The sequence below is a fragment of the Amaranthus tricolor genome, chromosome 2 (assembly GCF_026212465.1).
Source record: "Amaranthus tricolor cultivar Red isolate AtriRed21 chromosome 2, ASM2621246v1, whole genome shotgun sequence".
In the NCBI taxonomy this organism is placed as follows: domain Eukaryota; kingdom Viridiplantae; phylum Streptophyta; class Magnoliopsida; order Caryophyllales; family Amaranthaceae; genus Amaranthus; species Amaranthus tricolor.
The window spans coordinates 35,174,554-35,196,421 of NC_080048.1; the positions used below are offsets into that span (position 1 = coordinate 35,174,554).

The following is a 21,868-nucleotide window of genomic DNA, read 5'->3' on the forward strand; positions in this document are numbered from 1 at the left end:
CCTCATGTTTTTATGGGAATTTTATAACCTTATTAACATGATTTTATATATGTTGTTTTTCTACATTTAATCATTGGATTATATCATTCTCGTTTTTATTGTTAAAGTATATAATATCAGTTGGAGCCTTTAATTATAAACTTAAGCTTTTGATTGAAATTCCAAGATATGTACTCTAACAAACTCTTTCATACGAGCTCTTTGAGTTAGAAGTGTGGATGCAGTATAGCTCATAAATCATATCTAATATTAAATATTCTATTTTAAATAAGGAATGGTTGAAAATTAAATTTAACCTTTTGTCAGAATAGTTTTTAATATCATGTTAAAGAACCAACTCAAGCAAATTAAATGGAATATATGAAGCTTTCTAGCTAGTTCTCATACAATAGAAACCATCTGAAAGGAATAGAAGAAAAATCAATTGTTAGGGTTATAGAAGCACTTAAATACTTAATAATACTTTTTAGTTTCTAGAATACAACATTAAGTTCTCAGCCACCATTGATAAAAGCAAGTTTTATTCCTCTCTTCTCTTTATTATTGCTGTGCTCTTATCTTCAGTTAGTGTTCTTGTACTTTTTTATACAGCATATTTTCTTTATTCTCAATACCAATTGTGATTTGTGGTTAAGAGGAATTCATGTTAGGAATCGGAACGCAATGATGAATGATTGATGAATGATGAATGATAAATGATAAATGATAAATGATGAATAGAAAGAAGACTTAAACTTGAGCCGATGTCAATTGCTATTTTTTGTGTGTTTTGTATTGTAATTATTTGATAGATGTCAAATATTATAAATGATAATTAGTGTTAGATTTTAAGACTGCCGCCTTGCTTCATCGATTGATCGAGATTTCGCTTTTTTACTTGATTCTACTGTCCTGGTATGTGTATTTGTTTGTTTGTTGATCTGGTATGCTTGTTCGGATTGTTGTCCGCTTGTTACTTAATTTATGTATTTAGTTTTAGATTTGTGATAGGGTTTTGTTTTCTTATCAGAGAAACCGATATGGGAAGTTCAGACGTTTCTTGGAAATTGGCGGATCATCCGAAGCTGCCTAAAGATAAGATTTTGGCTATGATAGTGCTTGATGGTTGGGGCGAGGCCAATCCTGATAAGTACAACTGTATCCATGTCGCTGAAACTCCAGTCATGGATTCCTTCAAGCAGGTTGTTTTCTTTCAATTTCTCTATTTTGAATCAATTTGATTGGCTACTGGAAAAATAATATGTTGGCTGTTTGAGAATTTAGAATTCACTTTTTGATTCAATTTGATTGGATTGTTGTATTTTCGTTGGATGTCGCTGACTCAGTTATAGGAAGACAACTTCATGTTAGTACTTGATGATGAATATCAATTCACACGCATAAATGAAATTTGGTAGTGCCTATTGAGTAGATTTTGAAATAAACTGTTAACTATGAGGACATATGGTGAGCTGCCACTTTCTTTAGGGTTTTGCTTTTGCTTATTACTGTTAGAATATATTTTTTTGATGTAAATTGTATTTACCTCATCCAACTTGAAAGGAGAAGGCATTGTTGCATTTTCTTTGGATGTCTCTAACTCAGCTATAGAAATACCCAATGGAGTTGTTTCTAAGGACTACTATTTGATTGTGAATTGTGAGTATCGGAAACTGTGTGTTAGTACTTTGTTTTCAGACCTACATGCATGAACGGATTTTTGGTACTGAAAACGCAACTTTTGGGGGATTTATTGTTTTTAGAAACCTTCTAATCAGGTTATTTTTCCCTACTTCAGGGTGCACCTGACAGGTGGAGGTTGATTAGGGCTCATGGAACAGCTGTTGGGCTTCCATCAGAAGATGACATGGGCAACAGTGAAGTTGGTCATAATGCTTTGGGTGCAGGCCGTATATTTGCTCAAGGGTGGTGTTTTATTCTTACTTGTTTATGTTTTGTGCTTCTATTAATGGGTTTTAGTGTGGTTTGATGCAAGGGCGAAGCTACATCGGCCCCTTTGTATTTTTATCTTGACCCTCTTACTAATTTATATTATATATTATATATGATATATGGACTAATTAAGTGTTGCCAAATCAACTAATCAAGTATAGTTCAATGTCAAGTCTATGTAAGTTACAATTTTAATATTTTGTAATTTCTTTTCTAAATTAATATTTCAATTGTCTCGCACAATCTTTATTGACACTTCATAACCTTTCAATTTCAGTTTCAAATTATAGAATTTTCACTTCTAAAAAAGAAAGTGTAGAATTTTAACTTGTTTATATATTATTATTTGCTAGTGTATAGGTTATTTGACTATAATTATCTAGCGTATCGGCTACTTGGCTCCTCTTAATTCAATTTTCTTGCTCTGCCTTGGTTAGAGGAGAGTATCCACCTATGTGGTTAAGCAAAGAACTTTAAGGGTAATCCATGTTGGTTATTTTCTTTGTTTTTCTTTTTTATTTTAAAATAACTTAGAGAAAACTTAAAAAAAAAAAAGAAATTTGATATTTTTACACTCCTAAACAATTTTGAATCCTCTTGCCTACAAATTTTGTTGACTTGTTGATTTCCTAAGAGCGGCTGGGTGGGGGTTTGCGGGGGTGGTCGAGGATTTTGGGTGTAAGAAAAAAAATTCTGGTTGTAACCCTAAATTGTTAAGTACCATCCCCTATGGTTGTTATGATTGTAAATTTATCAATTTTAGGGCCTAGTTATTAGATGAGCATATTTAATTTTTTGTTGCATAATCTAATACGAGTTTATTTATTTATTTATTTATTTTTTGTAGAGCCAAGCTTGTTGACCTTGCTCTTGCTTCCGGAAAAATATTCGAAGGTGAAGGTTTTAATTATATTAAGGAGTCTTTTGGTACAGGCACATTGCACCTCATTGGATTGTTGAGTGATGGAGGTGTACATTCTCGTCTTGATCAGCTACAGGTACTTTATCGAGTCCAAATACTGAATTTTGTGTTAGATTACTTAGATATGTGTCTATCACATATTATTTTGAATAATTTATTTAGTTACTTTTTTTTTGAAAGTATGTGATTTTGTTGTTTTTTTTTATCTTACTTTTTTTGATTGCAGTTGTTATTGAAAGGAGCTTCTGATCATGGTGCCAAGAAAATCCGCGTTCATATCCTTACTGATGGGCGTGATGTCTTGGATGGTTCTAGTGTTGGCTTTGTAGAAACTCTTGAGAAAGATCTTGAACTCTTACGGAGCAAAGGTGTTGATGCACAGATTGCATCTGGTGGTGGCCGCATGTATGTTACAATGGATCGTTATGAGGTTAGTATCTTTTCAATTTTCTGTTTGTTGTTATACACATCTAGAAGGCCCTATATTTTCCTAGACAAAGTGCATACTATTTGAATTTGAGATTGGGTAGCACTTTAGAGTTACTTTTCATTCAAACTTCATACTCATTGTTTAGATTTCCTTATAGCTTCCTAGACATATTAGTGCATATGCGAAGTTAATGGAGATGTTTTCTTTTTTGTGTTTTTTGGTGAATGAGAATTTGAGGTCAATGTGAATATCTACAATGTTTAGGTTGTGTATAGTTAACTTCTTGTTTGATCTTCACTTGGCTTGTCATTGTTGGTTGCACAGTTCTTAATGTTTTTATGAATATGTAGCAACTAGCAAGTGAGTGGCACGTGAATATGGATGTGAAGATCAGAAAATGTATTAGATACAAATTTTTTGACAGATGTGATTGTGTTAGCAGCTTTGCATATTTTTATGGTAGTCATGATATTTATGTGACCAAGCATTCAAATTACTCTAATACCACAAGGAATATGGGGATTAATGCTCGCACTCTAAAGTTTTTGATGGTTTTTAACACGATAGGATTTTTACAGTCCGTGATCTATAGTTGAGTTTCTTAAATTATTGCATAATGCATACTAATGTTGAGATGCGTGACGAACACTCTTACTAGTGTCTGTTTGCTTAAAATTTTTTGACTCTTTCTTCTCGCTTTTACGAACCCTTATTCTTCTCTCTCATGCCGCTTTCGTCCTTTGCATGGGTGTCCTTGTTTAGATGTGGTATAATGAATGCCAATTTTACAATTCCTCTTACTATGCTGTTAAATTGTTTTGACTTTTTATACGGGAGTTTGTTTAGTTTGTGCGTACTCAAAACATTTATTTATATATCATCACTTTATTTTGTAGAATGATTGGGAGGTTGTGAAACGAGGTTGGGATGCCCAAGTGCTTGGTGAAGCCCCATACAAGTTCAAGAGTGCACTTGAGGCTGTCAAGAAATTGAGGATGGAAACCAAGGCTAATGACCAGTATTTGCCACCTTTTGTTATTGTGGATGACAATGGCAAGGCTGTTGGTCCAATTGTTGATGGAGATGCTGTTGTAACATTTAACTTCAGAGCTGATCGTATGGTTATGCTTGCCAAGGCACTGGAATATGAAAATTTTGATAAGTTTGACAGAGTTCGATATCCAAAAATTCGTTATGCTGGTATGCTCGAGTATGATGGAGAGTTGAAGCTTCCTAGTCATTACCTTGTTTCTCCACCAGAAATCGACAGAACATCTGGGGAATATTTAGTTCACAATGGTGTCAAGACATTTGCTTGTAGGTGAGTATTAGTGAGCGATGAATCTATTTTCTTGCTGGATGTTACATCTGATTTTCTTGCTGCTGATGTTGTTGATCTCAAAGTTTTGCTGTACATGTGTGAGAGTTGTACTATGTCCGCCAGAATTTATAGAAAATACTTGTATAACTTCATTTCATTGAACTATTCAGGTTAAAATGTTGGAAACTAATTATTTTCTGCTGAGCCTTTTTACTTTTGTTTGCTGTTCTAGAAATGCCTTGCCTTCGCTTTCTTCAACCTAGACAAGGATGCCTCATTGATGTTGGTTCTGTTTAGGTAAACCATGAGGCTTAGATAGTGTCAGACACTTGTAAAGGTCTTTCCAGATCAGTTGCTTTTGCTTACTCTAGTTTTAAATCCTATTGGATTGACTTCATGAGTGTGAGTTGTAAGTTTATGTTAAGTTTTGTGGCATAACAATATCTTGGCTGTTATATGCCCTCTTATAGATTTTCCTTGTGCTAGAATGACTCGCAGACCTGAAACTCGGATTGTCAGATGAATTTGCAGTGAGATATGTCATAATGTATCTATTTTGTTTTAGTGATCGAAAATGTGAAACCTATTTTATGGAAATTTTGATTTAGTGTTCAAAGTTTATTGATTCAATTGATATGCTTTAAATGATACAGTGAAACAGTTAAGTTTGGACATGTCACCTTTTTCTGGAATGGTAACCGTTCAGGTTACTTTAACTCTGAGATGGAAGAGTATGTTGAAATTTCTAGTGATAGTGGCATTAGTTTCAATGTGAAACCAAAAATGAAGGCTTTGGAGATTGCCGAAAAGGCCAGGGATGCCATTCTGAGTCGCAAATTCCATCAGGTTACTCTGAGTTTTTCTAAACAATCCTTAAAGGAGGTTTCAATGTTTTGAATTTATTTTCTGAACATATCTTGTCATATCTGTCAGGTTCGTGTCAACCTTCCCAACAGTGATATGGTTGGCCATACTGGGGATATAGAGGCTACAGTTGTGGCTTGCAAGGCTGCTGATGAAGCTGTCAAGGTGCGTTTCTTCTTATGGTGTATTTTTTTCTGTCTTGTGCTTTTATCTGGTCTTCTGTTGATGTGTGAGTCGTCTCTCGTTTCTATTTTGACTTGTGTATGTGTGTTGGCCTGTTGGGTATTCTTTAGTCAAGGTAGTACTTTATTTTTCAAAAATCCTTTTGGACAAGTGTCTGTGGTGCTTTAGTTTACTCTTGGAGCTTTAAATATAACATGATTTTCATGTAGAGTTCAAATAAAGATGCTATGCTATTAAGTCCTTAATTTTGAATATTCTTTCGTCTAGGTTTAGGTTTAGGTATGGGTGATTGTAAAAAATAGTGGAGGTGAAACGTGTGCTTGTTAGATGTGTTACAAAAACCTCAGAACTGGATTGGGAAAGCTAAGAGAAAGTATTGGAAGTAAAAGTGGGGTATAAACAGTTCTGAATTGTTCAGGTAACGGAAAATAGTGGGCATTAAATGCATGTGCTTTTTCTCCTGTTTTTGAGAAGGTTCTTTTGAAATTAAGGGATTTTGTTTGGTGAATGATCATCTCTTTTGTCTTAAGTACAATTTTTTTTAAAGTTTTTTCAAAGTTGATACTTCAACCACATTTTATACTGATATGTAAGAATAAATGCTATCATGTTAGATTGGTTTCAAATCTAAATGTATAGTTTCTGATTATCAACTCTTGATAACTTTACCAATTGAAAGGTCGAGGTTGTAAACTAGCAATCGGAAAAGTCAATATGTTTTCATTATAAATATGTGAGGAATTAAACACTATTGGTGCCACTGAATGTGTGAATGCCTCACTTTGCGCTTTTTTTACTGACCAGAATCAAAGATCCCTAATATGCAGCTGAAAAATGGCTCCTGGTTTATAAGACCCTTACCTTGCTTTGAGTACTATGATAATACAACATTCATGTCATATATTCCTTATTTTATAAGCCTTTTACTTGCCTTTTCATATTATTTTCTCATGCAAGCCTCAGCATGAGATCAATTTGTTTTTCTTTGTTAGTGCTAAGACATAATAACAAAAGTGAAAAGCTCTTTCCATTTCCATTCATTACAGACCAAACAAAATCCTCAAATTTTCTTTTGTTGTTTGCTTTCATTTTCTTTGAATACAATGGTGTGCTTGGAGAAATAGTGTAGACTGGGGTTTTTCCTTCAAAAACAATTTAGATTTGGGAAAGTGGTAACTGTATTTTGGTTCAAGAGTTAATAAAGTAAGGGTGTTTATTTCATCCTTACCAATCCTTTTTCATATATTCCCAACAGTGGATGGTAGAGAAGTAGAACTTGTTTTGCCAGTTATGTCACGTTTCAGAACAAGTTTTTAAAGGATACAGTTCAATCAGGGGGTTTGGAAAGTCTAGTGTTCCTCTTGCTCATATTGGTCTCTCTTACACAAGTTTTCTTCAAAAATGATTACATCTAGTGCATATGTGATAATTCAATGGTTTTTGTTGTAGATGATTATTGATGCAATTGAACAAGTTGGTGGAATATTTGTTGTTACTGCTGATCATGGAAACGCTGAAGACATGGTGAAGAGGGACAAGAAAGGACAGCCTCTACTTGATAAGAATGGGAACATTCAAATTCTCACTTCACACACATTACAACCGGTTTGTTCATATGATAACCTTTAAGATTCTGCTCGAGAAAATGCTCCATTATTTTGGTTCTCAGTTGACTTTTAACCGTTTATCTTTCAGGTGCCTATTGCAATTGGGGGTCCAGGCCTCGCTCCTGGCGTTAGATTCCGTAAGGATGTACCTGACGGTGGTCTTGCCAATGTCGCTGCCACTGTGATCAACTTACATGGACTTGAGGCACCTGCTGATTATGAGCCAACTCTTATTGAGGTTGCAGATGATTAGGCTACTCGTTTTGGTAATTTTGTTTGTGAAATTTGTTTTTGCTGAAGGTATTATGCCATAGGACTTGCTTCAGATTTAAGGTTAATAAGACCCTTTCATTGCTGTAATCGGACGTATATTATTTCCCTCTTATACAACATAAAAAATGATATAGAGGGTTTCCTTTTTTTCACCATTTGAATCTAGACCACATGTTTTCATCTTGGCATCCTCCGTCAAATGATGTCTTGCTAGTTGGCTTGTACGCACTATGTACTGCCATTGCTTAGTGCAGATTGCAGATTTTTTGAGGAATAGAGCTTTACTTCTCAATTGGTAATGAATGAATATGAGTTCTCGACTTCTCGTAGATGAAATGACATTGTTTACAAATAGAAGGGAGTCGCGGAGGAGGAGTTTAGAGATTAAAGGTTGGGAGGTTATGAATATGAAGCCGAAGGATGTATTGTTGGATGAGTTTTCACGGAGAAATTTGTAGGGAAAGGAGAGAAAGGGATGGCGCTAAGGGAGAGGGGGGAGGGGGCTGGGTGCCGCTGAAGGGAGGGAGGTTTGTGCTGCGATTTGTCAAGAGTGGGAGTGCTGATGTTGAGTTTTCGGCCAGCAGTAGGAGATGGAGATTTTGCTGTTTTTTTTTTTTTTTTCTTATTTTTTTAGTTTTTGAAAAATAAAAATGAATCAGAATGTAGGATGTGGCTTTTTAAAAAAAGAGGTAACGCGTTTAACGTTTAAGAGATTATTTAGGCATTTAAAAGAAAATATGATATAAAAGTCAGATTTTTATGAGATAAATAAAACGTTAGACTTTTAAATATATCCAACTAAAGATGAGATAAGACATTTAAAAATAAAATTTTTCTAAATAATATCATGAATATGAAATGTCGTGGCTTGCTGACGATTGACAATGGTAGGCTACTCAAACTGCGTCAGTCTCAACCGCTGTTTTTCGCTTTTGTCGACATCAATGGAGTAAAGACAGCCGCTGAGGCGAGGTGCTCATGCTTCAGAGATGTAGGTCAGGCAGGGTGGAGATGGCTGCACTAAGAAATAGGGTTTCATTAGCTCGGTTTCAATTGCATGTACCAATATCTCATGTAGCATAGATAATTATCTTCATGTAAGATTTTGAGTTCCATTCTTGCAAATCGCAACCCTTAGAGGTGTTTCAAGTCGGTTCAAAGTCTGGTCTTGTGTCCATCTTGCTTTTTATATAATTATAAATTTTATTTTTAAAATTGAGTTAAATCAAATTCGATTGTAAGATCGAATGAATATTAAATTATCAATTCTGTTTTGAACAATTTCCTTGCTTAACTTGTACTTAAAAAAAAAAACTTATTTGATTGCAAATGAAGTATGAAATAACAGAATTATACTTTCAAAAACGGAAAGGAAAATGGACGGGGGTCCATTATAGTGTGTTCAAGGAAGAGCGGTCTTACAAGTTATTGGGAACGAGAGAATTCATTCATAAAAAGCATAAAATTAAAGTGAAATTGTAGGCCCATGCTTTTTGTGAAAATTTGAATAAAATAAGATTATTCAACAACTTAATTTCAAAAATAAGCTTCGTGAAAACTTAATTCTCAAAATAAGCGTCCGTACATCCAAACCTAGCCTTGGAGTAAATCACTGCTGTTACTAACAGCGAAAGACAAAAAAAATTAAATAAATAAAAGCCATAAGTCGCTGTTAGTAACAGCGACTTAGGGAGTTGACCAGTCAAGGAGTAAGTCGCTGTTAGTAACAACAACTTTAAGGTTAACTGGTCAACTCCTTAATCTCGTAGGTTGGAATGAAGAAGTAACTGAAAATTTAAAACGCATTAAGTCGCTGTTACTAACAGTGACTTAAAAAAAAAAATTTTTTTTTAAGTCGCTGTTAGTAACAGTGACTTACTCTGAGGCTAGGTTTGGATGTACGGACGCTTATTTTGGAAATTAAATTTTCACGAAACTTATTTTTGGAATTAAGTTGTTAAAACATCCTAATTTATTCAAATTTTCGCTTTTTGTTCCTTACTAGAAGTACTTTATTATTCACTCTATATTGTTGTATTTTTCATTTTAATTTGTTCTAATAATTTTGTTACATTTTTTTTTCTCTCTTTCATTAAATTTGCACAAGATTTTAAGTTTTTAACTTATAGCAAAGAGAACTCATCAAATGAAATTAAGAAAAATGGGTAAATTGATATATTCTAAGAAAGTAATAAAAACATGTGAATAAGATGAAAATACAAAAAAATTTAAAAAATTATGTAGGTCATAAATTAAAATAAAAATAGATCAAAATTAGTGGAATGAAATGTAGCAATGATACTCAAATAGGAATACTCAATTAAGCTTATCAAGAATACTTTTCTGTCATTTGTCATAATACTCTCTATATTTGGAAGATTGACCAGTATCTACTTGTAATTCCCATTTGATTATATGTCAAACTTTTAGCGTAGGACTTGGCCGTAAGATTGGCCGTATATCATAAATATTTAATGTAAAAACTTCAAAGTTAATAAATTGATAATTTATGAGAAATTAGTAGAAAGGCGTAAAAGCGATAAAAAAAAATTAATATTTGAAGAAAATAAAAAAAAAAATTATACGTGTGAATGAAAATTTAAACAAAAATCATTGCGTTCCTTTAGGAGCTTCATTTATAAGTTTCTACTATACATAGATAAATCATCACTAAAATTAAAAAGAGCACCAACATTTTTTGTCCATAGAATCCTACAAAGAACAAGGTCAAAGAAGATCCATATTACAATATCAGCATTATGTGATGTATATCTATATTTAATCTCCTAATTGTTAGATCCATACTTCAATATAATATAACAAGTATAATAGAATAAAAAAATAATTGTGTACAAAATTTTTTACATGTAACTCATTCAACTGAAATCAAATATGACTCGATGCGATTCAAAATAGTCCTTATATAAACATCAAATAAAATTATTAATATATTTACGTATAAAATTAACTAGAAATGTTATATTCAAAATCGTCCCAACATTATATAAGGGGCTTTAGTTTTTAGTTATCTCGAACCAAAGTAATGGAAGCACATAGACACACTACACATCTAATAATGCATAATCTAAACAAAATACAAGAATCAATTTAATAAATAAATACTACTCTTTCAGATAAAATCATTTAATCTTTCATTTCCTTAAATCAAATGTATATTCAAAACAAACTCGATGATTTGATATTTACCTTACCAAGTAACCAAATCTGATTTAACCCTACTTTAAAATAAATTTTAAATTATGTAATAATTAATATGAACACAAAACCCAATTAGTCACCGAACACGTAACTCATAATTAACCCGATAAGTGCACTGTGCACCTAAAAAACTTACTCCTACTCCATATTCTCATGGGTTGCTTATTACTTTTCCATAGTTGGGGGGACCTGTCTCTCTGTATTTCTCTCTGCTCTTTAATAAAGAGAAAGAAAGGAAGAAAGAAAGATTAATAATGGATGAAAATCTTGGGCAACTACCTAAAAACAGCCTTCATATTTCCTAGTCATTTTTGTCAGAAAATTATGTGGGTTTCATTCACAACAAAGACTCCACTCTCAGATACTTTTTAGGAGAATATAACATAAAACAATGGCAGGTCTATAAATGGCCAGAAATTCTCTGCAACTTTGATGGTGATTCTTCCTTGATTTTCTTAAGGTAATTTTATCATGGGTCTCTCTTATTTTTCATAATTTCTAATGGGTTCTTTTTAATTTTCATTTCTTGTATATTTTCTTTTTTATTTTTTTTATTTGAAACTGTATTTTTTTTCTTGTTATTGGAATACTATTAATTAATAAAATAACTTGAAAATGGAAATGGGTTCATTTTGAATTTTTGAATTTGCAGTTTTTTTATATTTCCAAGATTGCATTTTTTTCTCTTTTTTTATTTGTGGGAAATCTATACGGAAATGTTGTTTTTATTTATGGTGTTTCAAGAACATACCTTGGACTTTTTTGTATGTGTTTTACATTTTGTGGGGTTTTTGCTATGGTGATTTGTTCTTGTTGAGCTGCATTATCTTTCTAAGATCTGATATTGTATTCCCAATTATATTTCCTCTAGGATCTACTTGTTATTTGGGGTAATATGCCTATTTAAGATGTAGCATTGTCCTTTATTTAGATGTTTAGAAATAATTGAGGAGAAAAATGATGCAGGACTGAAATGTGCATGAAATCATGGTTTTCCCTGGAAAAAAGTGAGGAAATTCTCAAATGTTTCATCATTCATGTCTTCCTAGGAACCTTTTCCAATTTCCATTACCACAACGACATTAAGTTATCAAATATATGCAACTACAAATGTTCATTTGGGTCATCGGATTGATTTCAGACTAGATGCTTCAGGTCGGTTTGAAATCGATTTTGTGTCTGTATTGTTTTTACATAATTATAAATCATTTTTGAAGTCAGGTCAAATCGGATTCGATTACAAGATCGGGTAAATTTCGGGTCATCGCATCTATTTTATACACCTTTATATGCTACCTAACCCTTGTCAGTGATAGTACAGAGGTTGTTTCCGATTTACTCTTGCTAGCAAACATAATGTCTTCTGAAAATCGGATGCAATCCACTGTGTTTGATATTGTTAGCGTTATTATTTATACATTCTTGAATCTCTAAATTTATACATTTTCAAATCTACAAAGTCTAAATCTTCATGCTTTAGATTTCCCTCTGTGGTAGTTATCAAAAGCACATTGTTTACAGTTAGATGAGTGATATGAGTCAATACTCACATACTTTGATAATATCATTGATAAATTAAAAGTTTCCATAATCATATGAATGAATTGGATAGAAATCAGAAGTATCTATTTTGCAGTTCAGTAGTAATTTGCTTTTTGACTTTCTGATTCGCTCAAATTGCCCAAAGAATAGCCCAAACCGACCGCAATTCGATTTTTTAATTTGCATTCACAAGGTGATTAGCGAATCATGCGACACTGATGCACACCTGATTGGGAAAATTGCTATGATATAGGACATAATTTCTTTTTAGATTTTTTTCCTTCCAAAATTCGGTTTGCCAAATGCTGAAGAAAGAACACCTATTGCATCTGGTAGTAATTTGAGCTCAGACAATGATTTGATACGAGGAATGATATATATTCGTGAAGAAAAAGAATCATTTTTGTCACCTTCAAACTGATGTTGTAGGACATTCGAGGATGGATTGTTACAAATTGATAAATTTGTTTACGGGCTTGTACACAACAAGACCCACATAAGAAGAGAGTTTTTTGCACATAAACCCAATAAGTTTCCATCCTAAAACCAATTGGTATTAGCTCATCAAGCTTATATGCTAGTCAACCTCCCTTTAATTGTTTGTTGTGGGATCACATGTGGGTATTTTTCAACACAAATATGGGCAAAGATCAAGAAAAACTTGATTCTTTCCTGTTATCACATATGATAGATGTAGTTGAATGATTTAGACGACTTGATTGCGCTTTGTGCCTAGCTGTAAAACAGTGTTCTGACTGTTATATTTTGATGATTTCAATTTCCCAGGTTAGAACTAGAGAGTGGCAGATCTAGCCTGTTATCACTGAGGTCAGTTGACATCACTTAAATTCAAAATAAAATCAAATGTTACATGTATACATACCCTAGATGAGTTGGTCAGTGTAATGTTTTCGACATATGTGACTAGGGATCAAACCCAATAGGTTGTTTTTCACTTAAATTGATATCACTCTTTTTTTTCTTTGGATCCGCCACTGGAACCACACATCACTGAAGTTCTCGTTTCATAGATTCCCATCCTCACGGAAAACATGAAACGGAATTCCAGAAGTGCATCCTGCAGTAGTAAGCCTGGTCGTAGTACAGGAAAATTCACCTCTCGTTTTTGTATGTACCCCAAAGTGAAATCAGCGGATAGCAGCCCAGGATTTGCTCCGGTCTACCTAAATGTCTATGATTTAACACCTGCTAATGGCTACATGTATTGGGCAGGACTTGGTATATATCACACTGGTATTGAAGGTGAGCTTATCATTTGGGTGTTTTAACTTACAGCTCTTTATGTTGTATCTTATTTTGTTGTAATCTATGTAATAGATGTTTTTTCGTGTAAAAATACGGTTTTGGTCACTGTTGCGGTAACTGTCCCGAAACTGATCTTGCAATTATTATGAATGATTCCGCTATCAATGCGGTCTATTTTGGTCTTTATAAACTCAAAAATCTTTACAATATTGTTTCGATACGATGACACGGCCTTGTTTTTGCACTATGATTATACCTATGTCCATCACTCTTGTCCATTGTTGCTTTTCAGGGTTACACCTTTTCTCTTAGTCTTTCAGTATAGCTTGTTTGTTGGGTGAAATTTAGATTGATTTTTTTGTGCTTTTGAGACTAGTTAAATGATTAAACAACTTCTTTTACAATGTTTTGATTATCTTTTCAATTGAACTAAGGGCTTGGAATTGGGTAACAAGTACCAACTATCAAGCTTGATTGATTTAGGCGATGGAAAATCTAACTTGTGACCTTGAGGTCACAGGTGACACTTTTGCCACCTACATATCTGAGAAGTGCAGCATCCCCTATTTGCCCGAGCCCCCAAGGGAAAAGTCTATTGTAACGCATAGCCGTGAAAGGACACTGTAATAGAATGGATTTGAGGCCATTACAAGGTTATAGGACGTTGTCCCACATCGGTTGTATGGGCAACTAATGTGGGGTTTACAGAGTAAATAGGCTCTCTCACCTACTAGGCTAGTCTTCTGGGTGAATTCTCTTGTTTATTCTATTACAGGTTAGGTCATCGTGTGTTTGCCTACAACAACGGAATTTAATACTCCCTCAATCAAATTGTGTGGATGATATTGAAATAGTAAGAAAGTGTGTGGATGATCCTTGAAGAAAGTGGTGGGGACATTTTCATAAAAGAAAATTGTGGAAAAGTAAAAGGGACGACTAAAATGGAAAGTGTAGCAACCTCAAAGACACAGAGAGAGTAGGTGCTTTGTGACTTCAATGTAGGTAAGACAAGAGTATCCATCTCCTTGCGTGTAGGAACAAGTTAGGTCTTTCGCATCTGATTAGCACAATAGCACATACGTCCATTCCATTATACTTATTACTGATTGTGACATTTTACCACACACATATCACAATCGGGGCCGAGTATTTCAGAACAGAGGAAGTACCGTTAAAGAATTTTCTGGTTATGCTTGTGATTCATAGTCATCAATATAAGAACTGCAGCATAGTTGTACACTTCTACCAGGTGCTGAAATTTGTTTCTTCTTGTTTGACAGTCTATGGTGCGGAATATGCGTTTGGAGCGCATGACTTTCCTACAAGTGGTGTTTTCGAGATTGAACCTCGACAATGCCCTGGATTCAAATTCAGGAAAGCAATATTCATGGGATCAACATCTCTTGAGCCTAGTGAAGTTAGAGAGTTCATGGAGCAACAATCTCGAAACTATTTTGGCGACACCTATCATTTGATACTCAAGAATTGCAACCATTTCTGCGATGATATATCTTACAAATTAACAGGAAAGAAGATCCCTAAATGGGTTAATCGCCTCGCGAGAATAGGTAATGCTCTTTATTGCCTTCTCCATAACGAATTTAGTATTTTCGTTGATTGATTTGGAGAATGGGAATGATGAAATAAAAATAAGGTTAGTCGCTTTATAACGAATTTTGAGCTTATTGAACCGCAAAACCCCGTTATGAAACTTTTTTTGGAGTAAAGCCATTATAGGTTTATATTCTATCACATTAGTTATTATTATCTTTTTTAAGTGTATTAGGTTCTAAAAGGCCTATAATAAGCTTTAGTTTAAATACACGTTCTAGAAAACTTACATTACTATGATAAAATGGATTTTGGGCTGAGGTGTTGAGCGTATGGGCCCGTCATGATTTTGATCACCTCTAATGTACAGTATACCACCTCTCAATATACACAAATTCTAAATGAGACGGTCTGGTGAGATCATTTCTATTGAGCTGACCCATATACGTTTAGTGTGTTTGTGTTCACTAAACAATTTTAAAGTGATGAATTAGAACAATGGGCTAATTATGAGCTCGTTTCATCGTATGACGGTCTCATACAAGACGAGCTGATCAATGTTTTCTGTGATCATTCTGTCAATGTGATCTCCTTGATCTGTAGTTTGTATTGGTTTGTTTGTCTACTCTTTTACACTGTATAAATTGACAGGCTCACACTGTAACTGCATACTTCCGGTAAGTCTCAAGGCATCAACAGTCCCGGGCACCCATATTGAAAGTGAAAAGAAGCACCTACGATTACGACCCTTCAGCTGCTTTTCGTCGTTCTCAATGTCGCAGAAAGACGAATCAATCTCTTCCTTTTTCCTACATTCACACTATAGAGGATGTTTACCTCCTTGGGAGTCAAGAAGGGCACGATCTGGGTTTTTCGAAGAGGATGACTAACAAGGAAAGAAATCTTCGTTTTTCACCAACCAGTTCGAGATTTTTAGAAGAGTTGGTGAATAGTGTTAGTTGTGATCATTGTGCATAGATCCTATAGGTGTGACCGAGCGAGTGTATAGATGTCGTCTCACCATTTTGTTTCTGTTAGAAGTAGTTGGTTTGCTGTAAAAGAGGAGATTTGAGGTTCCTTACAAAAGGGTGTCAAAGGGCTATTTTTTTTATGCATAAATCTGTACTTGTTTTGTTCTTGCATGTCAAGGTCTATGCTCTTTGTGTAAAGGGAAGATTCAAGCGACTGAAACTTATTGTTCTGGTTCGAATAATGTTGGGTATGTCGGTTCGGACCTAAAAGTAACATATTTGCAGGTCAGGTGATTATCGATTCATATTTGAATTTTTGGATCATATCACATTTGAATAACTCTACTTACCGCTTAATTTAATTCTCAACCACATATTTTCCCACTATTTTAATAGCATCCGCGTAGTTTTGATATTTGTACCATTTCTTAATTTTAAATCATTCCATGATTTTGTAAAATTATAGGTATGAAAGAAGTAACATTGAAAAAAGGACAAATAAAAATGTCTAAGAGAAAGAAGATAAGAATTGTAAAAAAAGAAAATTATAATAGAAAAAGGAACAAAAAAAAAAGAGAATAACATTTTTTTCCCTTTGTTTTCTTTTCTTACAGAAAATTCTATTATCTCAATGTCATTAAGTAGCTCTTATCAACAGTAAAATCAATTCAAATGTATGCACCTTTACCTTTAAGGCAGTAATAATCCTCTTCCCATAAAAAACAAAATCATTTCTTACTAAACAATAGGAACTCTACTTGATACCTCCTGCACACTCCTTACCTTTCCATCCTATATCCTTTATCTCATCACATAACTTAGACTTATTTACTACGCCCACTCATTTAGCATTATTTTTTATTTTTAGTCAACTTACATATTTTGTATTATTTCCATTTTTAGACAAGAACCCACCAATTTCTTTTAATATCATCCATACATAGTAACTTCTTTTCTATTTACACAATTCATTTTCTCTCTTCATTTATTACCAAATATTTTAACTTTTAGTTAAAACAACTAATTTTCTCTTTGAAAGAAACTTCATAGTTCATGCCAACATCATCTTTAAAACAGCTATATGTAATATACTAGTTTTATAAAGCCAAATTCAAACAGCAGCAGCAAAAAGTGAAAAAGCCAAGAGACAACCAAAAGCAGACTTAAATGTGTAAAAAAACTTGCACAATTGACATTTTACAGCTCCTCTACACAAGATGTGATTTGTTATCTTCCCCACTAGTAGTACTTACATAGTTACATTACATATGACGACGAAAAGCGAAGACCACAAATGTTTGCATAACTAGAGCAAACCAAAGTTTACTATGGAATTTTTAGTCACTTTGCTAATTTCTCGTTGCAACACAAAGTACAGCAAGCATACCATATACATGCCTGAAACCGATGCAGAATTTATGGGATAACTCTCAGGAAATGCACCTCGTAAAGTAAGTTTGCCCGACATAACCCCCAGCCATAGCTCTTCTAACATTAGATTCAAACATTTTTGGACTATCCCTCAACACAGCTGCAGCATCATGATTTAGAGGATCTTCGTAATTTGGTTGCTGCACACGCACAAAAGATCTCATTTTAGTGCAACCCACGAACGAAAAAAATGACATTCCGAACTATGGAAAGTGTTAGTACCGTGAAGAGGTGAAACAGGCCATAGATTACGGTGTTGATGTTCAAAACAGGTTTCCAGTCTTCTCTTAGAATGTTAAGGCAAACATTACCTTCTAGGTCGATGTTAGGATGGTACACCTACCAGATGCAAAGAGAAAGTGAAAATGAACCAATGTATGCAGCTAATAAGTGTTTCGTACGCTCATATTTAACTATTTACCTTCGTCTTGCACTTGACCTTAGGTGGCTCGTAAGGGTATACAGATGGAACTTGGAAGGTGAACACAAATGTGCCACCTCTGCATTTTAAACCCCATTATTAGTATGCCAGTACGTAACAAATTTTTAAAAAAAAAAGAAAAAAAGAAAGAAGCAAGATTTACGCACACACTAGAAAACTAGCAACATCCGCATTGTGAAAGAAAAAAGACTATTACAAGAAAAAAGAGTACTATGAACAATAGTACTAACAGTCGGTTTGGTTAACGGTACTAATTAGTGGTAATGGGAATGATTTGTAGTGTAAATTTTTATGATATGTATCACGTCATTTCCATAGTAATGAAAATTTGATCATAAAAGTTTTTTTGTCCACAATTTTCTATTACCACCTAATACCACATGTTTAAATTGTAATGCATTGGAATGAATTTTGTGAATAAAATAAGATTGTTGAGTGAGAACAAGCATATCCATTAAGTTTGTCAAGAGATATTACTAACAAAATTACACTAATTTTTCATTTACCATTCCCATCATTTAGTACCAATTACCAAACGGGCCGTAAAAGATATGAAATCAAGAATATTGAAACTTGAGTAATAAATAACAGAAAAGTACAAGGAAATTGCAAGTACAAAGCACTAGTAGGCAACATTCAACACCAGGTAAAAAGAGAAGACAACAGTCATTAAGCAGTCTGGAACTCTGGATACTGAATCGTATTTTGTAAGACACTTACAGATAATATCCTTCATCGGGACGAATGGTAACTTCAAAGTTCATCAGATCATCCTTTCCATTGGGAAATGATATGTTGCAAGACTTGGACAGATTCAGTTCAGTGATATCTAAAGAGGCAAAGTTATGGAAATGTGGAAGAGGATAAAAGAATTGCAGCTCAAAAAAGAAATATATAAACAAATATCTCATAAAAAGCTTCAATCTTCGCAATAAATATTTACGGCAGCTATTACCAAATATGCGAATAAAAATGCCACATAAATACAAATTATTTCACAACAATGTGCTTGTATGTATTGAAACAAAAGCTTGAAGGTACTAGGAAAAGCTTCCACGTATAGTGTCATACAAACATTTAGAAAAAACAAAAGAAAAGAGAAAAGTGCTTGTAGTTGATATAGTGTCCAACGGGCTAATAGACTTGCCCCATCAAAAAAAATTGATATTTATAAAGTTTACAATGAGACAAGAGAATCAAAAAAGATCTCACTTAACTATGTTTTAACTTATAGATTAAGAACGAAATACAAACTAAAAGTGATTGATGAAATAGTGTGAAATGAGAAATGGAACAAATGAAAAGAATAGGAGGGAGAATACAATTTAGTCCTACATAAGAGGAAAATCTTGAAGCCAAACAATTTTTATTCCCTTCTTGGATCAGTAGCCTCTTTTTCATTGTGCTTGTAACTTAAAATAGAATTATTTTTCATTCTAAGTTTGAAAAATATTTTGTCCATTTGTGCTTTATTTCGTTAGGGCCAAAGATTTATGTTTCTTTAGTTTTAGATTATATGACTATATTAAAATGGCTCATTTTTTTGTATTCATGTGTTCTTACTCATGTGAAGTTGCATATGATATTTGCATCCAATGGTTAATAGAAAGCAACCTCTTTGTTAGTGTTATTACTAAAAAGGGAAAGGTTAGCGTACATCTAACCCCAAAACCTACCATAGATGAGAGCGACATTAGGGTAATGTAACGTAATGTGGTGCGGACACCAATGAGCAGGGATTAAAATTCTGAATTGTAGAGCTAGACTTTTATGTACTTTAGGTTGCGTACATCTATTAGTGCATTTTATCCAAGATCACAAAAGCAAGAATATGACAGGATCATATATGACCACATGAGTTCTAAGTCATGCTCAAAGAACAATACCTTTATGAAGACGCAACTCTCCAGCTGTTTGCTTCTTAACGGGAGGCTGACCATTAGCATTTTCAGCAGTTGCTCTCTGTTTTTCTTTCACTCTAATCAAATTAATCATCCTCCCTGCACATGAAAAGGAAGGCTGCAAAATAACCACAATGGTAAAATCCATGAAAATATGCAAAATATCAATATAAGACAAAGAAAAATAAGCAACCTTAAGATAATTACATTACACATGAAACTGTACAATGCATATCACCCGGATCCCTATCCTATGCGCTCGATTTACCAAAGGCCAGCAGCAACAAAAATGTTCAATCTTATAAATCTAGATTCTAGACATTCATGACACTTGAAACCACCCATTACTGCGCCAACTAGCCAAAAAAGCATTTGAAGTTATAAAGTTTACTTCAAGATGTGAAAACATATAATATACATAGTTTTTGAACATTGTCAACAAGAATGGTCAAAGATACATACACTATTTCAGTTGAAAGAAGTAATAATTTTACACATAATTCCTGCAGTCTGGACTTGCAAGCGCAAATTTGCTACAATGGAAGGCGTGAGGGGGACAGGTGAGGCAGATGGGTCAAAAATATACCCCCTGCCACCACTCAAAGAAGGTATGCATGCTATCATCATAAAGTCATAATTGATGACTAATAGCATGTTCTTATAGTACCCAAATCAGTTTGCAGAATCTTTTTGAACCCTTCAGGCATATCAACGGAAGGCTTATTTGCAAATAAATTGCTAAATTTGGCCAAAAGATAACAATGTCACTTGGAGTCCCATGATACTGCTTCCTATAATTATATCCCCTCAAGTGAATTTCTAATGTGTAAACAACAAACCTAGTTATAAATTAAGCACCCAATCCTAATGGTTAATAAGACAGTCAAGTACATATCAAAACGTAATAGAAGGATTTCCAAGGACATACCAATAACAACAATTAATGCTTGTTATTAGCAGGATTTGACCCGAAACAAACTCTTTGTTAACACTAATAAGGGTAAGGTTCCGTATACTCAACCCTTTCAAACTTTCTCTAGGGGACCACTTAATGAGATTGCGGTAATGGACAGACACCGTAAAAAACCACAAACTTGTAGAAAATGTTGTGATGATATGACTTTGTTATCCAAGGATTTAACCTAGCTTAAGCTAAGTTTTGGACTTTTCCATTTGAAGTCATGTAGTATGAAAAGAAAAGATTTGATTCACCAAGATTGTCTTAGCCATACTGAGCTAAGTTTTGAAATCATCAAGATTATGCACATGGTATCTCCAAGGAAGACCTTTACAAATTGGTGAAAGCATAGAGAGTTAAAGTCTTTTGGAGCATGCTTAAAGCAATCATGTTAAGAAGAAGGTTTGTTAAATGCTTGATCTAGCAACCTTGGAGCTTGAACGAGCACATAACATAGCATTGAGGCAGAAAATTCTGACCTAAGACACTACGAACAAACACTAGGTGAGCTCAAACAAGCAGTCCAAGGTTCTTTCTGATCTACTTTTCCATCTTCTGCCCCACCTTTTTTCTTCAAATATTGCTACACATTGTGGTGTAAACTAAAGCCAAAGTCTATGTAACACCCCGGCCCAACGGACCACCGGTGACTACTCATGAAGACTGTAGACTAGCCCCACAAACCAACATAATTCTTTCCAGCGCACTTTGGCCTCACTCGTGCGCGCCCGGGAAAACTTCCCAGGAGGTCACCCATCCTAAGATTGCTCCACACCAAGCACGCTTAAATGTGGAGTTCTTAACAAATGAGCTCCCATGAAAAGAAGATGCACCTTGTTGATATAAGTAGTCTATCAATCCCTTTTCAAGCTAAATCTGAGGTATTACGGTCTACTTTTGAGCTTGCCTTACTTGGTCTTTCGCGTTGTATCCCTCTCGCTCTTCTCTCTTCCCTTAACCCATTACTCATTAGAAGCATTACCATTGCAATACCTTCCTATTTGCGAGCTTCACGCCCTTGTTCTTGAAACACATAAATCAAACACTAACCTAAG

General features: G+C 34.1%; 3 protein-coding genes across 11 annotated transcripts in view; 2 read left to right on the forward strand and 1 right to left on the reverse strand.

Moving 5' to 3' along the window:
* The first annotated feature begins 366 nt into the window (after window positions 1-366).
* On the forward strand, window positions 367-7,712 carry LOC130806504 (2,3-bisphosphoglycerate-independent phosphoglycerate mutase-like). Of its 3 annotated transcripts, none has more exons than XM_057671617.1 (10): window positions 367-513; window positions 1,010-1,181; window positions 1,778-1,905; window positions 2,780-2,930; window positions 3,081-3,284; window positions 4,181-4,605; window positions 5,259-5,451; window positions 5,539-5,634; window positions 7,102-7,257; window positions 7,348-7,712. In XM_057671617.1, the coding sequence occupies exons 2-10, from the start codon at window positions 1,020-1,022 to the stop codon at window positions 7,510-7,512; spliced, it is 1,680 nt and encodes a 559-aa protein (XP_057527600.1). In that variant the 5' UTR covers window positions 367-513; window positions 1,010-1,019; the 3' UTR covers window positions 7,513-7,712. The 3 variants fall into 3 exon arrangements, with proteins under 3 accessions (XP_057527600.1, XP_057527601.1, XP_057527599.1); XM_057671618.1 differs by having other exon boundaries at window positions 368-894; XM_057671616.1 differs by having other exon boundaries at window positions 368-563.
* Window positions 7,713-10,910: 3,198 nt separating this feature from the next.
* LOC130806505 (deSI-like protein At4g17486) lies at window positions 10,911-16,421 on the forward strand. 6 transcript variants are annotated; one of them, XM_057671622.1, is made up of 5 exons: window positions 10,911-11,211; window positions 11,718-11,906; window positions 13,080-13,556; window positions 14,840-15,127; window positions 15,762-16,421. In XM_057671622.1, exons 3-5 carry the CDS (start codon window positions 13,346-13,348, stop codon window positions 15,998-16,000), a joined length of 738 nt encoding a protein of 245 aa, XP_057527605.1. In that variant the 5' UTR covers window positions 10,911-11,211; window positions 11,718-11,906; window positions 13,080-13,345; the 3' UTR covers window positions 16,001-16,421. The 6 variants fall into 6 exon arrangements, with proteins under 6 accessions (XP_057527605.1, XP_057527604.1, XP_057527603.1 ...); XM_057671621.1 differs by lacking the exon at window positions 11,718-11,906 and having other exon boundaries at window positions 13,080-13,121; window positions 13,325-13,556; XM_057671624.1 differs by lacking the exon at window positions 10,911-11,211 and having other exon boundaries at window positions 11,248-11,906; window positions 13,080-13,121; window positions 13,325-13,556.
* An 806-nt stretch (window positions 16,422-17,227) lies between these two features.
* LOC130806506 (NEDD8-conjugating enzyme Ubc12-like) overlaps window positions 17,228-21,868 on the reverse strand; it is a 5,533-nt gene continuing 892 nt past the window's right edge. The window contains exons 2-6 of one of the 2 annotated variants that reach the window (XM_057671627.1): window positions 19,841-19,954; window positions 18,675-18,783; window positions 17,934-18,012; window positions 17,735-17,851; window positions 17,228-17,652 (exon numbers count right to left, since the gene is read on the reverse strand). In XM_057671627.1, coding sequence (XP_057527610.1) covers window positions 17,512-17,652; window positions 17,735-17,851; window positions 17,934-18,012; window positions 18,675-18,783; window positions 19,841-19,949 — 555 coding nt within the window. In that variant the 5' untranslated portion in view covers window positions 19,950-19,954 and the 3' untranslated portion in view covers window positions 17,228-17,511. Of the gene's footprint in view, window positions 17,653-17,734; window positions 17,852-17,933; window positions 18,013-18,674; window positions 18,784-19,840; window positions 19,974-21,868 lie in introns of both variants that reach the window. The other variant, XM_057671626.1, reaches the window with a different exon arrangement.

Bases quoted from the DNA above. Each gene is read 5' to 3' on its own strand.
- LOC130806504 (XM_057671617.1), top strand. From the start codon at position 1,020: ATGGGAAGTTCAGACGTTTCTTGGAAATTGGCGGATCATCCGAAGCTG. The intron at 1,182-1,777 runs GTTGTTTTCTTT...TCCCTACTTCAG, and splicing joins TCATGGATTCCTTCAAGCAG to GGTGCACCTGACAGGTGGAG. The intron at 5,635-7,101 runs GTGCGTTTCTTC...TTTTTGTTGTAG, and splicing joins CTGCTGATGAAGCTGTCAAG to ATGATTATTGATGCAATTGA.
- LOC130806505 (XM_057671622.1), top strand. From the start codon at position 13,346: ATGAAACGGAATTCCAGAAGTGCATCCTGCAGTAGTAAGCCTGGTCGT. The intron at 13,557-14,839 runs GTGAGCTTATCA...CTTGTTTGACAG, and splicing joins ATATCACACTGGTATTGAAG to TCTATGGTGCGGAATATGCG. The intron at 15,128-15,761 runs GTAATGCTCTTT...ATAAATTGACAG, and splicing joins TAATCGCCTCGCGAGAATAG to GCTCACACTGTAACTGCATA.